This window comes from Callionymus lyra, chromosome 19 (assembly GCF_982586985.1).
Source record: "Callionymus lyra chromosome 19, fCalLyr1.hap1.1, whole genome shotgun sequence".
Lineage (NCBI taxonomy): Eukaryota > Metazoa > Chordata > Actinopteri > Syngnathiformes > Callionymidae > Callionymus > Callionymus lyra.
This window is the reverse complement of record NC_141836.1, coordinates 11,361,365-11,383,175: the sequence shown is the minus strand read 5'-3', so window position 1 is coordinate 11,383,175 and position 21,811 is coordinate 11,361,365. Positions and strand designations below refer to the sequence as shown.

The following is a 21,811-nucleotide window of genomic DNA, read 5'->3' as shown; positions in this document are numbered from 1 at the left end:
ACCCCTTAAAAGAAATGTCAGTTTGTAGCAAATTGACACTTTTAGATATTCATAAAAATACACAATATATTTGCATTTATAGCAACAATAACATGCATATTTTCTCGTATTATCTATTTTACACAATATAACAACAAAATATTTTTTATATATTTGGTTGGTTTCGTCAATGATTCACTCCCCAATGTATTTAGTATGTTCACATTTACAACATTTACAACATTGTTGTGTTATCAGTTTTATCTTGATCCTTAAAGTATATACTTTATTGAATATTGTTTTGATTGTTTAATCGCTTTGTGACCCTGGTCTGGAAAAGCGCTATACAAATATAAATTACTTACTTACTTACTTACATTTAAGTTATAATTAATTGACAGTTTTTTTTTTATAAGCCTTTTATTTGATAATTAAAATTAATATATGTATTTATTAATTCATTCATGTTTTACCTTCGCCAGTAAGTTAAAAAAAAAGTGATCAATAATATACAAGAAAGAAAAGGATAAAAGTATGATTATGTAGTGATGCAGTTCATATATTGATACATAGATTGATTTAAAAACTTTTTTTTTTACATGACGAGACGAACATAATACTGAATGTATAATACTAATGCTAATACTCACTCTGGAATAAAAAAAATATATCATTTGATTTAATAATTGTATTTATTAACAATTTATTTTACATGAACTGAATCAATTAATTGTATATCTTAGCTCATTAAATATATGTAATATATATGACACATATAAATGTAAGCCGTAAACATTTCCTCATGGAACAAAAAAACATCAGCGAACTTCAAGAAAGAACAATAATTTAACGAATAACAACAGAGCGACGGACAAAAAAACTTCAGAAATGGAAGAACTTTGGTCCCGGTGTGACCTGGATGTCCCTGTACGGAGCCTTCTGGTGCAGCTGGACCACCTCCTGCTTCTGGAGCACCAGCAGACTCGAGAAGACGTTGGCCGCCTGCGAGCGATCGCTCTCGGCACAGAGCGCCCTCACGCTGAAGGAGGTGTCACTGCAGCTCTGAGACACAAGAATTCAATTTGAGTTGTTTTCTATTTCAACAATTCTCCACAGATTTATGTGGAAAAGATGAATCGTGTTTTTTAAAGTTCCTACTTTGAGGAGTTGATGAAGCTTCTTTGCTCTCCTGCTCATTCTTCCCTCCTCCAAGTCTTGGCTGTTCATTGCCGAGCGCTGGAGATAAAAGAGAGCGTTTTTTTTTTCCAGGCGGATCTCAGAGCAGACAAAATGAACAAAGCGCTCGCCATCTGTCTTCACTCCCCACAGTCGTCGGCCATATTTACCGCCTCTTGTTAGCCAAGAGTGATTTCAAAGTGTTGAATTTTTACCTGAGTGGTTTGAGTGTTGGCAGACGGATGGACGAAAAGAGAGTCTTCTGATGGAAGTTCTGGCAGAGTGAAGTCTGACCTGTACTCGTCCTGGCGGCGGCGGATATACGTGTAAAATGACTTCATCTCCGTCTACTGTAAATGTGTTTTTTTACTTGTACGTGCTCGTCCGTCGCAGATCTGTCGACTGTGAGATCAGGCGATAACTCGTGGATGTTTGATCCATTAAGACGGGGAGATGGTTCCTCCAGACCGGTGAGGTCACTTGTATCTGCTCCAGCATGAAGAATACTTTACATTAAAAGGTCGATTTAAACGCAGGTTTTCTTTTAAACTCAGGATACCCTTGAGTTCCTCCTGTCGCATCTTCTCAACCTCCAGACTCACGTCGAGAGGCCTCAGAATCAGACTCGTGGAAAAAAGCTGTTGTAGGGGAAACATGAGGTTTTGATTGATGAGAGCGGACTTTAATATCCTCGCGTGCCACGGTTTGTTTATACCTCCTGTATCTGAGGGGAGATGACAGCCGTGCACATCTGCGAGAAGAGCTTGTCGGCGCCGCCGCTCTCCTTCCACCGCAGGAGAGCCCTGGTGGGCGGGGCCATGTCCAGCGAGGTGACCAGGTCCGAGTAGTCCGTGATCTGGTTTTTGATGATTTTGCTGCTGAGCTCCGTCACTCTGTCGACTCCTAACTTGTTCTTTCGCTTCAACCTCTTCCTCCGCTCCACGGTCTCTGAAAGAAACACAGATTTTCAAGTACAATCCATTTACAACTATTGTTTTTATTGTCGATCAAATGGACTCAAAAACAATCTATTTTCAGGCATCTTTCCATTTCTACAGCTCAAAATTTAAGACTTTGTAATGCCATATAAAATGAATATTTAGGACCAACTGGACAATAAATTAAAATTGAATAAACACAAATAAAACCTTTAGAAAAGACTTAAACTCTAGAAAATGTATGTTGTAGAAAATGTTTTTCGTGATTAAAGACATAAAAGAAAATAGTCAATCTCTTAATTATTTAAACAAAGAAATAGGAAATTTGCCTTTTTATTTAACATTATAAACTAAAGTAAAAATCTTGATCATCTTGTGTTCGCATTTCTAAGATTTTTTTAAATTTTATTTACAATTTTTAATGCCATTTAAAGCCTTATTTTTAAGCCTTTTAGACTTTTTAAGGATCTGTGGGAATCTTGTTCTCCCTCTAATCATATGTAACATTGAGTCGTTAACTGTTTGGTCTTTATATAGCAAAGAAAATTCAAAATGCAATTCAAAGATAAAGTTTGGATAAAAAAAGACAGAATATTCATACCGGTAACTAATACTGGTTCAAGGGCGAGGGTCTCGTTGATCGTAGCTTCCATTGGTTCTTCTTGGTCTGCAAAGTCCATCATTAGTTTTCAAACTTTACTGGATTAGAAAAATGTCTTAGTCAGCAACTTTTAGTTGTTTATTTTTACCTTGCGTCTCATTGAGCAAAGAGGTTTTTGAATCTTGGTTCGATGCTTCCTTCCGCAGGTCTGATAACGTGTGGTCGCTCCAGTTGAGAAAGTCTACAGGAACAAGAAAAAACTGGTTTAGAGCGACAGCTCTGCTTCACCGACATCGAGAGAAGACAAGGATGGATACCGAGGAGGTCGAGTCCTCGACCCTCGTCGCCGAAAGAATCCCCTTCATGAGCCAGACTCTGGAAGCTGATGTCCAGCACCGTCGGCTCGGCCTGAGGCGCGTCAACTACGGAACAGACCAGAAGACTTTATAGCTGTCGACGCTTGTTTACCAAACAGGAAGTAGAATTTGTCTGATTTTTATGTTGTCTTTTCATTCTTTGAGGCTTAATTTATCTTAATTATCTCTTGTGTTTCTTCTTCTTAACAAAACAAATTACAGTTTTACTCTAATTGTCGACATTCATTCCTGTTCCTTATCTTATCTTAAACACTGTCAGGTTTGATTCAACTATGAAGAAAACAAAATTAAATTGTGTGAAATGCAAAATGTTACTTTTTTAAGTGTAAAGATGTACAAAAACAACAACTAGGTAACCAAGGAAGTTTAAAGCAAAATCAAATCTCTGCTTTTACTTACAGTACAAAAACACAATATCAACATGGCCACAAAAAATGTAACTTAAAAAATATGAGTGACACAGAATTTAAGGGAACTTAAACTATTTAAAGAAATATGGTTTTGAAAATGACTATTAACGGTGCAGGCTTTAACTAGATGTAAATGTGGAAGTTAATATTCCAACCTCTGATTATACTTTGGAGTTTTCACTATCATTGATGCATAAATTACTGAATAAACATGAACATTAATCTACCTTGATGTCATGACACTTGCAGATTAAATTTCCAGGATCATCCTCTACAGAGCTGCACTTATTTATGAGACAATAGCAAATAAACAATATATTGTAAGATGATCTTAAGCTGTTTATCTTAATTTACTTCATAATTGTTCACAACCATTATTCAGTATAACAACAAATAGTTAATTAGTATTAAAATACACATGAAAAATTGGTTTTGGAAGTCAAAGAGAACATACTAGGGCACAACATTCATCATTGTTCTTACCAGAAATCGTACAGTTTAGGAAACTGTTTCCAAAATCTTCTTTCAACGTGATTTCCTCGACTCTACTCTGGTTGAGCGAGAAGTGGTCCAAGGCGTCGAAGTCACTTTGCAACCACAGGGAGAAAGACTCAGATTTATAGATGTACGTTAAGTAAAAACCACACACAGTAAATATTGATCCACGATATGATACGAGTACCTGAGCTGCGGCAGTGGGTGATCAAATGAAGTGAAGTCTTCGATCAGAGTGATGGCTTTCGCGGTCGCTTCCAGAGCATCCTTCGGTAGATCCGTCAAGTCTGATGACGACAATTTCAAGTTGAAATATCTACTAAAACGATCTTGAATCAGTCATTTATATCGCAGTTACCTGGACGGAAGGTAACGTTGATTTTCAAAAAGGCATCGTTGCAGTCTTCAAGTAGATATTTGGCTTTTCTAGAGAAAATGCGCACCACGCCGAGCAGTAGGTGTCCGAATGTTCTCAGTCCGATATTGATCTTGTCATAAAAAAAAGATGTTAATGAATATTTTGTCGTTATGTTTTTGTTGACCCACCTCGGGAGACATTATTTCTCGGACGATGGACTCCAGATTGCATTCGAACACGTGCGTCTTGGTGAGTTTTCTCTCCCAGTGAGCCGCCAGCCAGATTTTGGCCAAAGAGCCTCGTTTGGAGATGAAGAGGTTGATGAAGAAAACCATCTGTTTTTTAAAAAAAATAAATAAAGAATTTAAATTGAATCGAACAAAGAACAGGATAAAATAGGATAAAATCTGACACTTTACAAATGTCATCCTTGATCAATAACGAAGTATTTTCTCTTGTATTTCTTTAAAAATAATAATAATAATAATAATAATAATAGTCGCATGGAGGCTCCGAGGCCACGCCCACTTTGCGACACTGTTTGTCCACGCTGTGTGAAGATTCAACCCTTTTATACTATTACTAGTCAACTTTTTTACATTTACTAGTTAAAATTAACCAACCATTGACTAGTTTGGCATCTCAACCGAGTCGTACGGATAAACCACTGACCGGCAGCGACCACCTGTGCAGGTAAAAATGACGATGAAACCGAGTTTGTTGGTGTTTGTCACGGTAATGTTTACACAAAAATAACTAAAAAGCTATTAAAGTAGGTTACGAAGGTTAGCACTAAAGCGCTAGCTAACGCTGCTAGGTGACGTAAATACACTTTAAGTAGCCTTCGATATACTTATTTAAAGCGAAAATAAATCGAAAGTCGAACCACTTAAATGTTAGTTTACTGATAAAAACAATGTATGAAAGTGTTAGTTTTACACGGACTAACGCCTTACCTTCGCTTTTTTTACGTCAAATTATTAATAGTTAAAGCTTCGCGCTCGAATATTGACTTCCGGCCAAACTCGTATGTTTATTAAATATAAATATATTTTATAAAACGTATTTCCTAATTTAAAAATTAACCAAAAGCTATTTATTTTGATTTTTAACGATAAATAATTAATAAAAACCATCGAGGTAATTTTTTTAATAATGATGGTCAAAGTTAACATCAAAGACAATTTTGAGTGACAGTTACATTAAAGATGTATGTTAGGTATAAATATTGAAAATCCTTATGATTTCATGTGATGTAACTGTGAAGGAAAATAATTAAAAATGCTTTTATTTTCCTGTCATAAAGTAAAAATGGAAGAATCTATGAATACAATTATTATATACCTACTTTATAACCATTTTTAATCGCCCCCCCCCCCGTCTGTTGTTATTCTATTTTATTCAATAAAACCTACTTTCTAAGAAACTCCTTATATTGATCTGCTTTACAACAAATGGCTTGTTGTTAGTTTCCTCTAAGGGCAGAATATTCCCTGAGACGCCGTCCTTACAGGACCTTGAACGCTGCTTAAAAATGCATTAATGTTTTATTATTTTTGACGATTATAATATATTTGAAACACGTTCTCATACAATTTTTATTCCCCAGGTTGCAGGTGATACTCCTGGAAAACAAAGGCTGTGATATCAAACCATTTAAGGTACTTTTACACTATTTCTCAGACCTATTAAAGTGTTTAGTAAAGTTTTTAAATCTATAATTTATATATTTAGTCTCTGAAGCATGTGGTGGTCTCTTTCTTTTAAGTGTTGTTTGTTTGTCAACAGACGAAAATAATAATGTATTCTCTCTTTTAAATGATAGATTAACAACCACAGACATTTTAAAATGATAATAATATTCTTGTGGAATTGATTCAAGTTTATTGTGGAAGTTCTTGTCAGTTTTAATGATTTAACACATTTCTAGTGAAATAAAGGGTTAATATAGTCTTCCACAAATATAATTTACGTGACAAATCTTCTTGATATACTATTTTAACTATTTCATTTAAAAATGTTTTTGAAATGTTGTGTTCTTGCCAAGTATATTGTGATAATTAATAACAAGTCAGACACAGATTAATACAAATATTTTACAAAATTAAAATAAACATGAAGTTAATATAAGTTTAAAATTCATACCTGGCTTGTGGAGTTAAACATAATTTTAAATGTCAAAGTTAATTTAGTCTGCTGTACAAATGTCTTTTTGTCATCCAGAACCATGTTGTCTTTCACTCTGAAACAGCTTTATTCGTAAAGTATATATTGACAATATACACAGGTCTTTTTAAACTGTAAGTTACACCTTTGGAAATTTAAATAGTATGCACACAGAATAAAAAACAGACATGAAATTCAAAATAATTACAATACATTACAAAAAGTAAACGTATAGAATAAAATATAGAATAAAGATCATTCCCTGAGCAAGAAAATTCATTTAAACAGCAAAAAGTGAGACCAATTTTCAAATGCATTTATTCATTTTTATTCAACTATTGAATAAAAAAAGGAGCCTCACGCATGTATCTTCTTTTAATCAAGTACTTAATAAACATTTCTTATCTACAAATAAATCCATACATTAATATATACACAGTATATAAATATACATTGTCAAATACAACAGTAATACACGTCACAGTCACAAGTTCTTTTAAAACACATTTTCTCACAAAGGTTTAATGATTTTTTTTAAAAAGTATTATGACCCATTTCTCATGTTGATATTTGAATGACAGTGAAATATCCCAAACATCTTCTCAACCTCATATGTCAAAGTGCCGTCAGTCATTTGAAAATCACATGCTACAGCTTTGCAGACAGTTTTAATCCCCCAAATATTTCAAAGAAATGAAATGAGGTCACAATACGGGAGGCGAATAGATAAAGCTTACACTTTGGATTAATAAATCTGCTGACTTTTCTTTGTGGCCGAAATTAGTTTTTTGCACCCCGGAGACGATGGAAGGTCCACAGGGTCGGAGATGTTTGGATCACAGACTCGGTCCTGATTAAAGTGTGTCGTATAAAACTTGTGAAGTGCTCGGTTCTGATAAACGTGTCTGTTGTGTTCTGAAGGGGAAACGGCAGCTGTCGGTTTGATTTAATATTTTATCAATTCATTAGTCGCCAGACAAGGTCATGGTTTACCCGCGAGGAGATACTGATCCATGCAGTTAAATACTTGATCACAGCGACTCAACAATCGCATCAAAGCTTTATGATTCATCAACGTGTTGTTTATGGTTATTTCTAGTGTTTTAAAATTGGTCGATCTCTGACGACTGAGCTCGTCGACCTTTACTAGGCACTTGTCTATAGATGTGAATCAGTGCCATGAGAATATTCAGTGATTTAAAGGTTTCAAATGTGGAAACTTACCTTTTTTTTCTATGGAAATGTTGTTGTTTTTTGTATTATATTTTTAAATAATTTCATTCCACAATTACTATATTTAAAGTTTGATTTTTTTTTTTAAATAAATACATTCATCATTTAAATTTTTTTTTTTTTTTAAAATAATTGAATAGTATTTTTTATACGTAGTTTAATATTCCAGTTACAATATTTTTCAATATATTTTAACCTAGATTAATAAGAACCAGAATTTTAAAGTTGATCCTGAAAGAAACTGGCAGCCAGTGAAGAGATTTAAGGAATCGAAATGTGAGTTCTTCTACTAGAACAAAATAGAATTTAGAATAAATTTTTTAGGGGGGTGTGAGGAAAGAGTCAATATGCGGATCGATATATTTTTTTCCACGTTACTGTATAAAAGCACTTTATCAATTTCTTTAAATACATTTTTTTTTTTTTAATCAGTAATTATTTATATTTAAATCTTATTATATTTTTACCCTTTTCTTTTATGGTTTATATTTCAATATAGTGTGTATGAAACGAAAACAAATTAGGATCAACATGCAAATAATCACGGCATTCGTTCATTTTTGTGTTGTAATAACACTTTTGTGCGCTAGATGGCAGCGGTCATCACGTCCTCTGCAGCTTAGGGCGCAATCAAAATCTGTCCCCTAAAATTGTGTGTTTCAAATAAATTGTAAAGAATTGTGGCCTAAATATAGCCTTTTTTTTGTCTTCCAAAAAAATTTAGTTAATTTAAAAAATATTAATTTCTTGAACTTATTAAATAAAAAAACAAACTCAACCTTTTTTAATTACAAATACTTAAATACAATCATTCAATAAAAACACATTTAACCTTAAAACGTAGACATTGTTAAATTGAATTTTAATGCTTAAAAAAACAATTGAATCTCAACCAAAAAATGTAAGTTTAAACATTTGATAATCTTAATATTCTGATGGCACTACTACTACCTTAATACTTACCCACAATTATTTTCTTTTTCCAGGGTTTTAATGAGTTTTCTTCAGCTTGAAATGACGCATGTATTAGTAATGTGTATATTTAGAGCCTTTATAAACCATTTGTATGACGTGTTTTCTTCACAGTTATTTCTTGAAATGAGGGCAGCAGCTTCTATTGCTTCCGTTATTAGTTCTTTCACTTGAACAAGGTTCCATTAAAGTAGGTCCACCTGCGGCTCTACAGAGAGATGACTCATCCTCACCTCGTTCTGAGCAGAACTGCTCGGTACTGAGGCGGTCCTTTGGGTCGTGGTCACGTGACCCGGCGTGGCGTCGTCGGCGCCGTGGTGACACGCCCCGTAGCTCTCCGGCTGTCCGTTCGAGCAGCGCGTGGAGAAGCTGGCGTCCCTGTTGCGCAGCGACGTGGACCCCAAGCCTCCCTCCCTGGGGTCCGACGGCGGACCCGCTTTGTGGATCATCTGCCGGAGCTTCGAGGCGTCTCTGGCGAGACACTTGCGGAAGTTGGGTTTGCAGAGCAGGTAGACCAGAGGGTTGTAGATGGTGGAGGATTTGGCGAAGACCGCGGCCAGGGCGAACATGGTGGGGGGCACTCGGGTGGCGTCCCCGAAGGCGGCCCACATGGCCACGGCCGCGTACGGGGACCAGGCTCCCAGGAAACCGATGCACACTGCGACCGATAGCTTAGGAGGAAGAAAGTACATGGAGATCATCTTCAGCATCTGAACTACAGGCTAAGATATAATCCTGGGATATTCAACTAACATTTCCTAACTGCCAGATCCTAAGTAGAGTCAAAATTACAGTATTTGTGAAATAAATAATAACCAAAACACACTCTATGGATTCTTTTAGTCCCCAACATTTCAGTATATTACAAACCAGACCTTCTGCAAAAAATGTAGGTCTTGCAAAACATACAGTCGTATCTATATGTAAAACAATGTTTTACTTTTAAATCCCATTTTATTTTTATTATAGTAGATGTAGTAAAGTTGGTGTAAAATAAAATGATATATATATTTTTTTATATGTACAATTGACATACAGCGTTCATTGCAATTAAACCTCCGGCCACTAGGTGGCAGCTGCCATTACATCCTCTGCAACTATAGGAAAACTGAAACCCCCGCGGGACTCTGGCGATGACTGAGGATGAGAGGATACAGTCCATTCATGCAGCTTTAAAAAGCTGATGTTTGACTTCGTTTAAATTTCCGCCCACTAGACAGCAGCATTCATTCTGCCCTCCGTCACTGACATTCCACGAGATCTCAGCGACTGAGGACGAGAGGATACCGTCGACTCCAGCAGCTTTAAAAGCAAACGTGCTTATATTCATGCGGTTTGTTGCAGTTAAACTTCCGCTCACTAGATGGCAGCATTCATTCTGCCCTCCGTCACCGACATTCCACGAGATCTCAGCGACTGAGGACGAGAGGATACCGTCGACTCCAGCAGCTTTAAAAGCAAACGTGCATATATTCATGCGGTATGTTGCAGTTAAACTTCCTTGTCACTAGATGGCAGCATTCATTATGCCCTCCATCACCGACATTCCACGAGATCTCAGCGACTGAGGACGAGAGGATACCGTCGACTCCAGCAGCTTTAGAAGCAAACATGCATATATTCATGCAGTTTGTTGCAGTTGAACTTCCGGTCACTAGATGGCAGCATTCATTTCGCCCTCCGTCACCCGAAGGAGCAAATATTCCACGAGATCCCAGCGACTAAGGACGAGAGGATACAGTTGCCCCCAGCTGCTTTTAAAGCTGATGATTGGACATATTTTGGTTTGAAAACAAATGAAAGTAGTTACGACTTCGTCAACAGTCATGTGGTCTGTAAATTCTGCAACACCAGAGTCAAGTACTCAACTATACTACAAATGTATCCTTGTTCCTATAGTACAATAATATTCCTCGAGATCCCAGCGACTAAGGACGAGAGGATACAGTCGCCCCCAGCAGCTTTAAAAGCTAATGTTTGGACATATTTTGGTTTGAAAACAAATGAAAGTAGTTACGACTTTGTCAAGAGTCATGTGGTCTGTAAATTCTGCAACACCAGAGTCAAGTACTCGACAATACTACAAATGTATCCTTGTTCCTATAGTATCAGAATATATCAAAAATATATTGTATTATTGTCCATGTATGATACGTATCGTATTGCCAGGTTCTTGCAAATACACACTCCTGTTCAAATGTCTTTAAGGGCCGGAACAGCCACTTGCAAAAATCTGTCCTCGCATTGAGGTCGAAAAGGTCACTCACCTTGACGATAAGACTGTGGGCGTTGGCCGTCTTGGTCTGCGGCGTGACGTGCTGCTGCACGGCCTGGCGCGACCCTCGCACCGTCACCAGGATGAAGGCGTAGGAGAGGAAGATGACGGTGCAGGGCAGCACGTAGCAGAAGAGGAAGAGGCAGATGATGTAGGAGAACGCCAGCGACTCGTGGTTGGGCGCCTGCCAGTCGATGCAGCACGCCGTCCCGTAAGGCTCCGCCTTGTAGTGGCCCCAGTGCGCCAGGGGCCCCACCGCGAATACGCTGGCGTAGCACCAGGCTCCCGCCACTAGGAGGCGGGCGTGCGAAGGAGAGAACTTGTTACCTGAAAATATAAAAACCCTTTTAATGGATCTAATACCTTTTGCTTTGAACCAGTGATTTGTTTACTCACAGTGGTTGGGGAAGCAGACTTTGAGGCAGCAGACCAAAGACAGGGCCGTGAGGTTACTCAGGCTGCAGAGACCGAACAGAACGCCACACATGGCGTATATCTGACAGGTGATCTCGCCGAAGAGCCACCTGAATGTATGGAATTATAAGATAAAAGGTCAAACTGTCACACGCATCAATTTTTGATTAGCCATCGATCAATATTTTGCTGCTAATGAGCTCCTGGAGGAGTCTGTAGTCTTTTTATACTGAACATGGCTGACGGCAAACATCCCACAATAATCAGGGCAGCAAATATACCCAAGATATTATGTCAAAATAGGCCAGTTGACATCATTTTTGAAATATTTTTTATTTTTCCTTCCAGTATTAGCTGTTCTACTATTATTTTTATTTCAGTTGTTGATATATTTTATCCTTTTATTTATTTATTGTTTATTCATTTTATTATTGTCTTTATTATTATTGTTTATTATATGTGTACATGTCATAATTAAATTTGTATGTTTTTTGTTGTGGTTGCGACACCTCAAAGAAAGTTTATCAATCTATCAATCATTTGTCTCACTTTAAAACCGTTTTTTCAAAGAAATATTGTAAAAAAAAAAAGACATTTCTTTAAGATAATCAAATCTGAAATTACCAGTAACATTAAAGGTATTAATGAGACAAGACGCAAAAATAACATGTTCATCCACTTTTGTTTATGATTTATTTCATGACTTATTACAAATTACAAATGTACATAAACAGATACATTCTAGTCTTATATCAAAAAAATGCTAAATGTACTAGTTAACTTAAAAATAAGAATGTTCAGGGTTCTACCACGGAGAAGGAGAGCATTAAGGAAAATAAAAATCAGAAGAAGGAATACTGTCTTTATAATTATTATCATAAAATACTGTATCTATTTTCTTCCTACTGGCATTTTCAAGTCCAGGTCTCAGATAATTGTTATTTTAAAGTTAGTATTAATATTATTGATATACAGTGATAAAGGACGCATATATTTTAATTTGTTTTTGTTTGGTTTGTTGTGCAACTCTGGGGGTTTATTTCAAGACAATTTTTATTTTTACTTTACAAAACTGAAAGATTAACCCTTGTGTTATCTCAGGGTCAACGTGACCCAGCGGCCCGAAAAAAGGAAATGTGTTTGCGGCATCCCTTGTGTTGTTTCTGGGTCAAGGCGAACGACCTCCCTGTCTTCCAGAAATGCATATGCAGTCGGGCTTCAGGCCTCCGGGTCACCTTGACCCAAAGATAACACAAGGGTTAAAAATAGAATACGATTACATGATCCAATCTAAATTTTGAAATCATTCTTTCCCTTTTGGAGAACACATTTTTCAGGTTTAAAAAAACGATTTTATGACGAAAAATCCATCAGATTGCCTTTGAACAACCGACCCATAGTTTAAGCTGTTTGTTATTTTGTGTAAAGTATATTTTTCCACGGTATAGAAGTCACGTTTGAGTCCAGACTTACCTGTGGTAAAACGCTGATGGTATCGCGAGCGGAAACAAAGTGAGCGTCATTCCAAGATCGCTGATGGACAGACTGATGATGAAGAACTCTGCAGGCTTCAAGGTTGACCGTTTGTGGTAGGCGACCAGCAGGAGTGTGCAGTTACCCAGTAGGGACAGTACACCTGGAGAGGGGGGTGGGGGGGGGGCAGAATATGTCAAATGGTTGTGCGACAAGAAGAGGGCGATAGTGGTCGTTGACCGGACTCACAGAAGACGCTGTAGATCGCCCCCATGAGGATGTCCTTCTCCTTCGAGATGGTAGAGACGAAAACGGGAGATATGTCTGAAGCATTTCCCATCTTGAACAGAGAGGGGAGACGTTGAACGAAAGACGAGGACCTCGGGCGTCGTGGTTAGCATATGTCTTCACAGTTCAGTGCAGGGAATCTGAGTGGGTGTGAACAGAAAGGCGTTCGCGTGTGACCGCGTCCACACGACTCTTGTAAGATTGCGACGCCATGGTGGGTTAGTTAACTGCTGGCTGGAAGGGATTAGGTTGGTGGGTGTTTGAACCCTCTGGTGGTTGTATAGAGCGAAGAACTGCGATGTAAAAGACGGCATATCGGAGATCATTAACCTCTGTTGTGTAACCGGTTACGCGACAGTTGGAAGCTTTGGTTACAGGTGTATAAAAGTAGTAAACTTTAACATCTCTAGTCAATAATATTAGCCCATCTGTAGTCCCCATTTTCGTGTCACTTTTTGTTTTTTTGACATCTTTGTTAAGATAAATAAGCGGTTGGCCATTTATTAGTCTAAAGAAAAATATTTAACTGTATTAAAACTATAAAAAGCACTGGATTATTAGGCGCAATATCAATTAACGGGTTTATGTTTAAGCATACGGCGAGTTAAAAGTGGGTATCGATCACAAATTTTCAATACAAGTACTGTTAGAGAGACCTTCACTTTGGTACTGGTTCCTGAACGATACTTTTTTTTTCCGATACCGACTTCATCAGATCAGTTCTTACAAATAGTAAACAACAATATTACTACAAACAGTTTTCAGCTTTGTTCAATTTCCACCTAAGTTGTTTTCTTCAAACAATATAAATAGATAAATAAATACCAAAAATGTCAAATGGAAAAGTTTGCAGTTTGTCAGTTTTTCCTCAGAAAAATCCATACATTAGCAAGTTTGGATACTGCGTGGGTACCCAAACTTGGTACCGTAAGATAATGCATGTTTGAATACTCGGTACTAACGAAGAATTTCGGTCGCTACCAGAAAGAACCGAAATTTGATATCCAACCTTAGTTGCAACTTCGTAGCTCACCAAAGTAGTACTAAAACACAGATTTCTGAGCGCCGTGTTCACCAAAAATAATGGTTGAAAGAACTAATAGATGTAGCACACAAAATGATGAGACACACTGTCGATTTTTGATCAAATTAAAGGATTTGAATAGTCGGAAAAACAAGATATTGTGAAAGAAAATCTCTTATCTGGTTTGAATAAGACCTTTTGTCTCGACAATCACTTTATTCCTGGCAGGTACACGAGTACAAGGAGGCGATTGCTATTCATCATATCACTTTAGAGAGTCTGATCGTACGACAGTGTAGCAATACTTTGAGTGCGACAGGAAATGATGGCAGTAACATTGACGCTCAAGGACTTCAGCAACTAGACAATTAAGCTTTGCCAGTAGATGACGAAAAAACACATTTGGCTCAAGGTTTCAGACTCTTAGTGCTTCAATAAAGGATGTTGTTTCAATCGGTATATTCTTTTTTTTTGGAAGGACTTTTGTTTCTTTTGCTTCGTTGGTTTTTTAAGCTTCATTACTTTTAATGAGGATCAGCCAGAGGCGTCTATCCGAGTGAAATGTATGCGATACATCTCCGAGGCTACGGTTTACCAAGATCCACAGTAATGAACTCGCCTCACACGCTAACTAGACGAGACAAGAGGACGATGATCTTCAGCAGTGTGTGCCGGCGGGAGGACGGAGGAGAAGAGGGTCAGATTAAAACGAGATGACTTTCTTTTCTTTAAAAAAAGACGCTGGAGTCAGTCGGAGAATAAACATCCGAAGACGGAAGGTACGCGGTTGAGATGTGTATTTATGATTGATCTGCGTAACAATTGTCTCCCACTGTTGTGCGAGTGTCGCCTCGACTGAGGTTGAGTGACACTGACAAGCAAATGTCATCATCACCTCAGTTGAATATTCTCTCCGCGGAAGAGTCGCCGGGAGCCTCGCGGTCCCTATAGGAAGCAAACCGACATGACATAACGCGTCTGAGTCAAGACCTGCAGGCCCGTCTGTAGCTGTAGTTTTCTTTGTCGCCCCCCGGGGAGCTGGAAATGTGCATGTTTTAGCTCGAAAGAAACGTTCTACGCTGAAAAAAAGCATACATTTACATTTGACTAGATCTCCCAGAGGTGCGTGGATTTTTGTGATCTGATCTGCTGACCTCCTACCACTAGATGGCAGCCTCTTTTCCAGAGATCATTAATGAACCGTTAACATCAAAATGTTAAGGAAAAGAAAAATCAGAAGAAGGAATATTGTAAAATAAATAGTCTTCATAATTATTATCAGAAAATACTGTACATATTTTCTTTCCACTGGCAGCAATACTCTTAAGTACAATGCCAACTTTACCGAAGGTGCCAACAATAGTGACGGCTTGAATACCGTATTTAAATTAAGTTATATTAAGTTGAAATTGACCAACAGCTGGGGTTGGTTGTCTGGGCGGAGAAGCAGTGTTGGTGCTTTTAAGGTCACTGTTACTCAGAGGGTTCTTGAGAGTGATGACGCCTCGTGTGCAATGTTGAGTTTGCAAGTTCAAATAGATGCCCATCTTGGATAAATAAAAAAATAAAAAACTGAAATAATCTTTAGATTCTTTAAATGTGGTTTACAGAACGTGACCCCTGAAATAAATGTGGGACAACTGTATATGTATATATACAGTGTGTATATATATATATAAATGTTTTGTTAGGGCTGTGTTTTGGCAAGAATCTGGCGATACAACACGTATCATGATACATGTGTGACGATACGATATATTGCGATATTGTAGGAACATCAAAATATTGTTTCTTTTAAAGAATCTAATTGAACAAAAACCATCATAGCATAGTAAACATTAAATGCTTTTACACACTTATGATCAGTCATATTGGATAGATGGATGGATGGATAGATAGTTAGATAGATGGATATATAGATGGATGGATAGATGGATTGATGGATAGATGGATGGATAGATGGATAGATGGATGGATAGATGGATGGATGGATGGATAGATGGATGGATGGATAGATGGATAGATAGATGGATGGATAGATGGATGGATGGATAGATGGATAGATGGATGGATGGATAGATGGATGGATAGATGGATAGATAGATAGATGGATGGATAGATGGATGGATAGATGGATAGATGGATAGATAGAAGCTGTACCCTTGGCACAGAGGAAATGACGGGTGTTGCCAACTAGTGGTCGGATGTTTAATTGCAGCAAACGAATGAATGAATGCAATTTTACCATAAAATAACTATAATCTCTTTTAATTTTTAATATTGGTAAAGTGCAAGATATTGATAGAAATATTGTGATATATTATTATATATCAATATTTTCTTACACCCCTAGAATATCTTGTTTCAATTTATATTTGCCAGTATTATTGATATAAATGATAGACACTTTCCTGGTGATATATAATATTCATGCCTAACTGGCAAGTAGGAAAGAGCCAGTACAATTTGTTTTAAAAACAAGTATTTCAACCCGAGAATTATACAGGAAAAGGCTGTTTCACAGGGACATTTTGAAATGTGTTAAAATATGTACAGTATTTGGCAATTGGCAAAAAATGACGATGATTAATAGGAGCCGGGGAATAAATTAATATATTTGAGGAAATACAAAAGGATACTTGACATGGATGTCCGACACTTAGAAATGTCATTTTTTTTGTTGCTTTAAACATTTACTTATTGTTATTTGTTATTTAAGTTGATCCGACTCAAAATAACCAAATGAGCACAAACAAACAAATGCAACATCAGCCTGGGAAGTTGCCACACAGCCTCAAAAAACACCTTCTCCTGTCACTTCCGAAAAGAGGGGGCTGGAAGACATGTCCGGTGTGTTTACGCTGCCAACGGACATTTCAATGGCACCAAATTTTCAGCATTTCGCTGCAGCATCTAGCAAGAATATTTGTAAACAGACAGTTCATCGTATCCCCTCATACAATAATGACTCTTGTTTTTTATTAATTTAACATATTTGTCATCATGTCACATCAGTTTTAATAGTCCTCTGTCATCCACTACCGCGGCCGGAGGCAGAGAGGCAGCAGAAGTGAAAAATGACAAATGAATAAATCCAATATCTCCAGCTCTAGAATGTCGTCCGCCTTCGTCACACAAACGTGTTACATAACTGCATTGAATGTGACAACAATGTGTATGTTTTTCTGGGATGAACGACTGTCTGGATTTATAAACCGCTGATTTCTTTTTCTTTTTTTTTTGTTGCTGACGTTAATCTGAAGGCTCGGCACGCAGCGCTCGGTACTTTTCAACTGTAGTTTGGAGCGGAGGATGATTTATATTTGTTGATATTTGTACGTATAGAACTGAAGAAATTCAATAGATAATTAAAGAGTATTTTGTTCAATCAATTATGTAGTTGATTCCTCTAAGATTTGGGAAAGTGTCCAAGGGTTTGTTGTGTTGAAGCATTCTTTATTTAATTCAATTTAAACCCTAAATGACCTTTAGTCAACACTCTAAACAAAAATGAGGTGCAAATGTACTGCAGAACTTCATTTAAAAAATGCACAAATAAAAGTGTAAACCCCTCGTCCGGTGATTGTTGCTGCTTCATCGGTCGTAAGCTGAGAGTTAAAAGAAAGTCTTTCTCACCTTCAGGGAGGATTTGCTCGTCCTCAGATAAACTCATGGAGTCCAGGTGGAGATCGGTAGGAAGCAGGAAGGAGAGATGAGCTCGGAAAATGAAAAAAAAATCGCCACAGAAGAGGAGAAAGTGACGTCGAAGAGGTGGCGAAGTTTTCAATCGAAGGAATCCTTTTGTCAGCCTCACACAGTCAGGTGCACACACACACACTCATCCTTGTGATGATGCACACACTGATGCGAAACACAACAGTGACGGAGAGAGAGAGAGAGAGAGAGAGAGAGAGAGAGAGAGAGAGAGAGAGAGAGAGAGAGAAAGAGAAAGAGAGGGAGTGTGAGGGGAGGTGGGTGGGCACTGGGGATCAGATAAATATTACTAAGTGTGACTTATGACTCAACCCTGGCTTTGTGTGGCTCGTTGACCATTTTGTTGTCTTCAATTGTTGTTGTTTTTGTGTTCTATATGGCATCTTAAGAGTGATGTGGATTTGGGATTCAAACCTACAACCATATGCAAGGTGTGTTGCTTCATTAAATTGCTGTAATTATACAGATGCAAAACTTGATTTATTTTCACACATACATGGAAGTATGTGAGTGCCATGAGAATTTTTAATGGTTAAATTTAACATTTTTAAATGTTTTTTTTTCCTTTTTTTTGAATTACAAAATTCAATTATCTTTTAAACACTTGTTTCACATAGAGTTTTATATTCTAGACCTAATGGCACAAAAATACATTTTCAAAATTCAATATTCTGTCAGTCGTAGCATTTTAAATTCAATGTTAAAATGTACTTCTAATGGAGATTGGTTGAGAGTTTCCATCAAGTAGCTTGGTACTATTGTGGTAACTATTATATCAACATTTTAATATTCAATTTAAAAGGATACAAATTAAAAAATATTATATGGAATTATTGGAATTGGAAAAATCCAACTCTATGCAAAAAAAAAAACCCTTCCTTTTTTTATTCAATTGTTAAAAAAAACTAATTAAAATTAATTGAACCCTTTATTATTGAAGTAATTGAATTATTCAATAAAAACAAGTTCAATATACAAATGAATTCAAAAACATTTATTCATGCAAAAATATTTAACATTTCAGTCAAAAAAATCAAAGGTTTTTAACATCTTAAACATTAAATTCAATATTCTGATGGCACTGATATATAATTTCACATTTTGTAAATGTGTGGACGTGTATCACTTTTATAGATATTTCCCAAACCAGCCCAGTCTTTGTTTTTTAAGCAGACATTCCCAGAATAACCTCCTTGGCAGAGGAAATTGTCATTTCTACATTTGAGTGAAGGAGTGGACCTGACTGCTGCACGTTTAATTACTACGAGCTGCTTTTATTTAAGTCTACTGTGATGTATTTTAAGGCCACAGAGATAAAGGGGCTGCTGTCTTATGTGTGGAGCGTTCTCTGAACTTGAATGAATAAAGAATTGCATTTCATCCTGACCCCAGCTCTGGCAGGAGACGCCGCCGCCGCACTGGAGCGTTCTCATCCCGGTTTATCGCGGCGCTCCCAGCTCCCTCGCCCCGTGACTGACAGTCGGAGAAGCAGCTTCCGGGCGCTCGCTCTGGTCGCGCTGGTGGAGCCGTGCTGAGGCTGCAGGCCTGTCACTGAGCCATAAAGAGCAAGGTTGTCATTCTAATACTCTGGGCCAGTTGTCCTGGCCTTTCTCAAGCCTGCTGCCTCTGACATCTTTTGATGAACTTTCTTGTCACAGGCGCTCGAGTCCGCGGCCGGATTAAGAAGCGCCGCCGTAGATTAGAGGTGACGGCTAACGGGCGGATGATAAAGCGTGACAAGCTTTCACACGGATCCGCTCGGCGGACGTCATGAGGAAGAGAGCGAAGAAGTGGTGAGTGAAAGAGTTTGAGTCACTTCTCCAGGGTTTTTTTTGCTAATTGAAGTTTAAATATTATGACGTATTTACAATCTAACTAGAACAGACTAGCTCAGGAAATGCTGTGGATTCATTGTGAAGAGAAAAGAAAAAGTACTAAATATTTAAAAAGGTACACAAGTATTTTTTAAAATACATTTATGGAAAAGGGAAGTGTCAGAATGAGAGACGCATCTAGAAAAAGAAAAGTGTTGATGCTTATATTGCAAATAATATGGAAATATATATTTATGAGGACAAACAATCATTTATATATTTGTATATATTATCTACTCATATGGGTATCTTCTTAGTATGTGCATATATATTATAATATATCATGTTATAATGTGTAATGTGGTTGTTATATTGATATTTATGTAGTAACATTCATTTATTTTTTATAAATTAAATGTTTATATACAGTAGATATTTTAGTTATGTATATGTGTTATGCTTTGCTTATATATTATGCCTTAATGGATATATATGTATAAATATTTGGCAATTTGCTACAAACTGAAGGATATTTAAAATCGGTAAGTAAAAATAAAAACCTATTTTATACATGTTTAAAATACATTCATTCAATAATCATGATAAAATATTCATTCTTTAGCGTTTCCACAAAGATGAGGAAGACGTGACCTACTCATATTTGGGGCTTTCACTTATTTTAAAAGTATCCATTAGCATTAGGATTCCTGCTTTACAAGTGAGCCATCATGGAGGTTCAATTTATAAAATAAATACAAAAAAAAGATTCCTACCTTGATTTCGTTAGAAAACACATTTTACTATTTGTGTTCTCCTCTATGACAAGTAACATACAAGTTTATAATACCTAAATTACTTATAATTAATAGTCCTTGTATTGTTCCATCTTATCTTTGATATCTTTACATTTAGTATACCTTCATATTTTATGTACTCTAGCTCTGTTTTCTCCCATTATTCTTCTTATTTTCTTTGCCTATAAGTAGAGTCATTTCAGTTCCCTGTATGTGTTACACATATAAAAGAATGGACAATAAACTTTGATCATGATTTATACAGTTTTGTTGTGTACTAAAGCTCCTTTTCCTATATAAAATAAATAACAGTTTCTCATATTTTTAAGGCAAAAATATAACAGATGTATGTATGTATGTATGTATACAATAGATGACCCCCCCCCCCCCCCCTACGTTTTGGTTATTACATTTCATGACAAATGAACTTTAATATAGTCAATATTACCATCATATTAGAGAGTAGATGACTGAGCTCGGGGGGTCAGAGGTGGACTAGTAAAGGACTGTGACTCATGGGACACTTCTGAATGTCAATGTACAATATCACGGTCTGCCGTCACGGCTCTAAAGTAATTTCAGCAACAAAGCCCAGGAAGGTGAATGACGGTGACGCACACGATACAAACATGAATGTTTTTCTTTTTCCTGTAAGCAGAGCTCAACATTAATATTGATCCTTTCAAACGTGTCCTTCCTCCCTTTCTCTGGAGTCCTCATTATCATGCTGGTGGCGAGTCGTCGTCAACTCTGAGGTGAGGGCGGTTTGTCTTGTTAAAATGACAGCAGACCAACATGTACAGTTTATTAAGGTCATCCAAGACCTGTTAAGATGATGAGGTGGATTAAATGCTGAGTGGAATGAAGGGATATGACGTGTTGTTTGGCTGGGGTGGACCTTGGCGGTGTCATTGCAGGCTTGGCAAAAATTCCACTTGTTTTCTTTTTTGGATGGAATGGCTTGGCTATGAAATGTTTGGAGGCAGAATTGAATCATCTTTACTCTCCTCTTCCATCTCCATTTAATCACCAACTCCCTCTTGTGGTTCCGAAAAACAGTGGAAAAACTGAAAAACACACCACCAGTAAATTGCAACAGCAATCTTTATTTCAACTTTTACACGATATACATTAAACAAAAACAGAATTGACAAATTTCTTAATTTCACAAATTGTATAAAAACATAACATATATTTTCACTGTCACTATATTCAAAACATGTAAACATTTTTAAATAATAATTTCAAACAATTATTTCTGAAATACTGTAGTTCTCTCAGGTTTTCTAAATCTATAACAGTAGCACCTT

General features: G+C 37.0%; 2 protein-coding genes across 2 annotated transcripts; both read right to left on the bottom strand.

Moving 5' to 3' along the window:
* Nucleotides 1-795: 795 nt before the first annotated feature.
* On the bottom strand, nucleotides 796-5,390 carry rad21l1 (RAD21 cohesin complex component like 1). The gene is made up of 14 exons (XM_087780847.1): nucleotides 5,291-5,390; nucleotides 4,523-4,669; nucleotides 4,335-4,464; nucleotides 4,164-4,263; nucleotides 3,965-4,068; nucleotides 3,012-3,116; nucleotides 2,843-2,935; nucleotides 2,695-2,760; nucleotides 1,871-2,103; nucleotides 1,715-1,793; nucleotides 1,526-1,641; nucleotides 1,371-1,460; nucleotides 1,138-1,215; nucleotides 796-1,041 (listed from the first exon to the last, which is right to left on the bottom strand). The coding sequence occupies exons 2-14, from the start codon at nucleotides 4,667-4,669 to the stop codon at nucleotides 862-864; spliced, it is 1,521 nt and encodes a 506-aa protein (XP_087636973.1). The 5' UTR covers nucleotides 5,291-5,390; the 3' UTR covers nucleotides 796-861.
* Nucleotides 5,391-8,736: 3,346 nt separating this feature from the next.
* Nucleotides 8,737-17,959, bottom strand: opn7d (opsin 7, group member d). The gene is made up of 6 exons (XM_087780846.1): nucleotides 17,816-17,959; nucleotides 13,117-13,207; nucleotides 12,868-13,030; nucleotides 11,377-11,504; nucleotides 10,973-11,307; nucleotides 8,737-9,376 (listed from the first exon to the last, which is right to left on the bottom strand). The coding sequence occupies exons 2-6, from the start codon at nucleotides 13,205-13,207 to the stop codon at nucleotides 8,891-8,893; spliced, it is 1,203 nt and encodes a 400-aa protein (XP_087636972.1). The 5' UTR covers nucleotides 17,816-17,959; the 3' UTR covers nucleotides 8,737-8,890.
* Nucleotides 17,960-21,811: the final 3,852 nt, after the last annotated feature.

What these genes read in the sequence shown, in the direction of transcription:
- rad21l1 (XM_087780847.1), bottom strand. Translation starts at nt 4,669, where the DNA reads ATGGTTTTCTTCATCAACCTCTTCATCTCCAAACGAGGCTCTTTGGCC. An exon ending in GAGAAATAATGTCTCCCGAG is followed by an intron (nt 4,465 to 4,522) that starts GTGGGTCAACAA and finishes TTTTATGACAAG; the next exon opens with ATCAATATCGGACTGAGAAC. An exon ending in CCAACACTCAAACCACTCAG is followed by an intron (nt 1,216 to 1,370) that starts GTAAAAATTCAA and finishes TTTTATCTCCAG; the next exon opens with CGCTCGGCAATGAACAGCCA.
- opn7d (XM_087780846.1), bottom strand. Translation starts at nt 13,207, where the DNA reads ATGGGAAATGCTTCAGACATATCTCCCGTTTTCGTCTCTACCATCTCG. An exon ending in CCATCAGCGTTTTACCACAG is followed by an intron (nt 11,505 to 12,867) that starts GTAAGTCTGGAC and finishes CCATACATTCAG; the next exon opens with GTGGCTCTTCGGCGAGATCA. An exon ending in CCCACAGTCTTATCGTCAAG is followed by an intron (nt 9,377 to 10,972) that starts GTGAGTGACCTT and finishes CTTCCTCCTAAG; the next exon opens with CTATCGGTCGCAGTGTGCAT.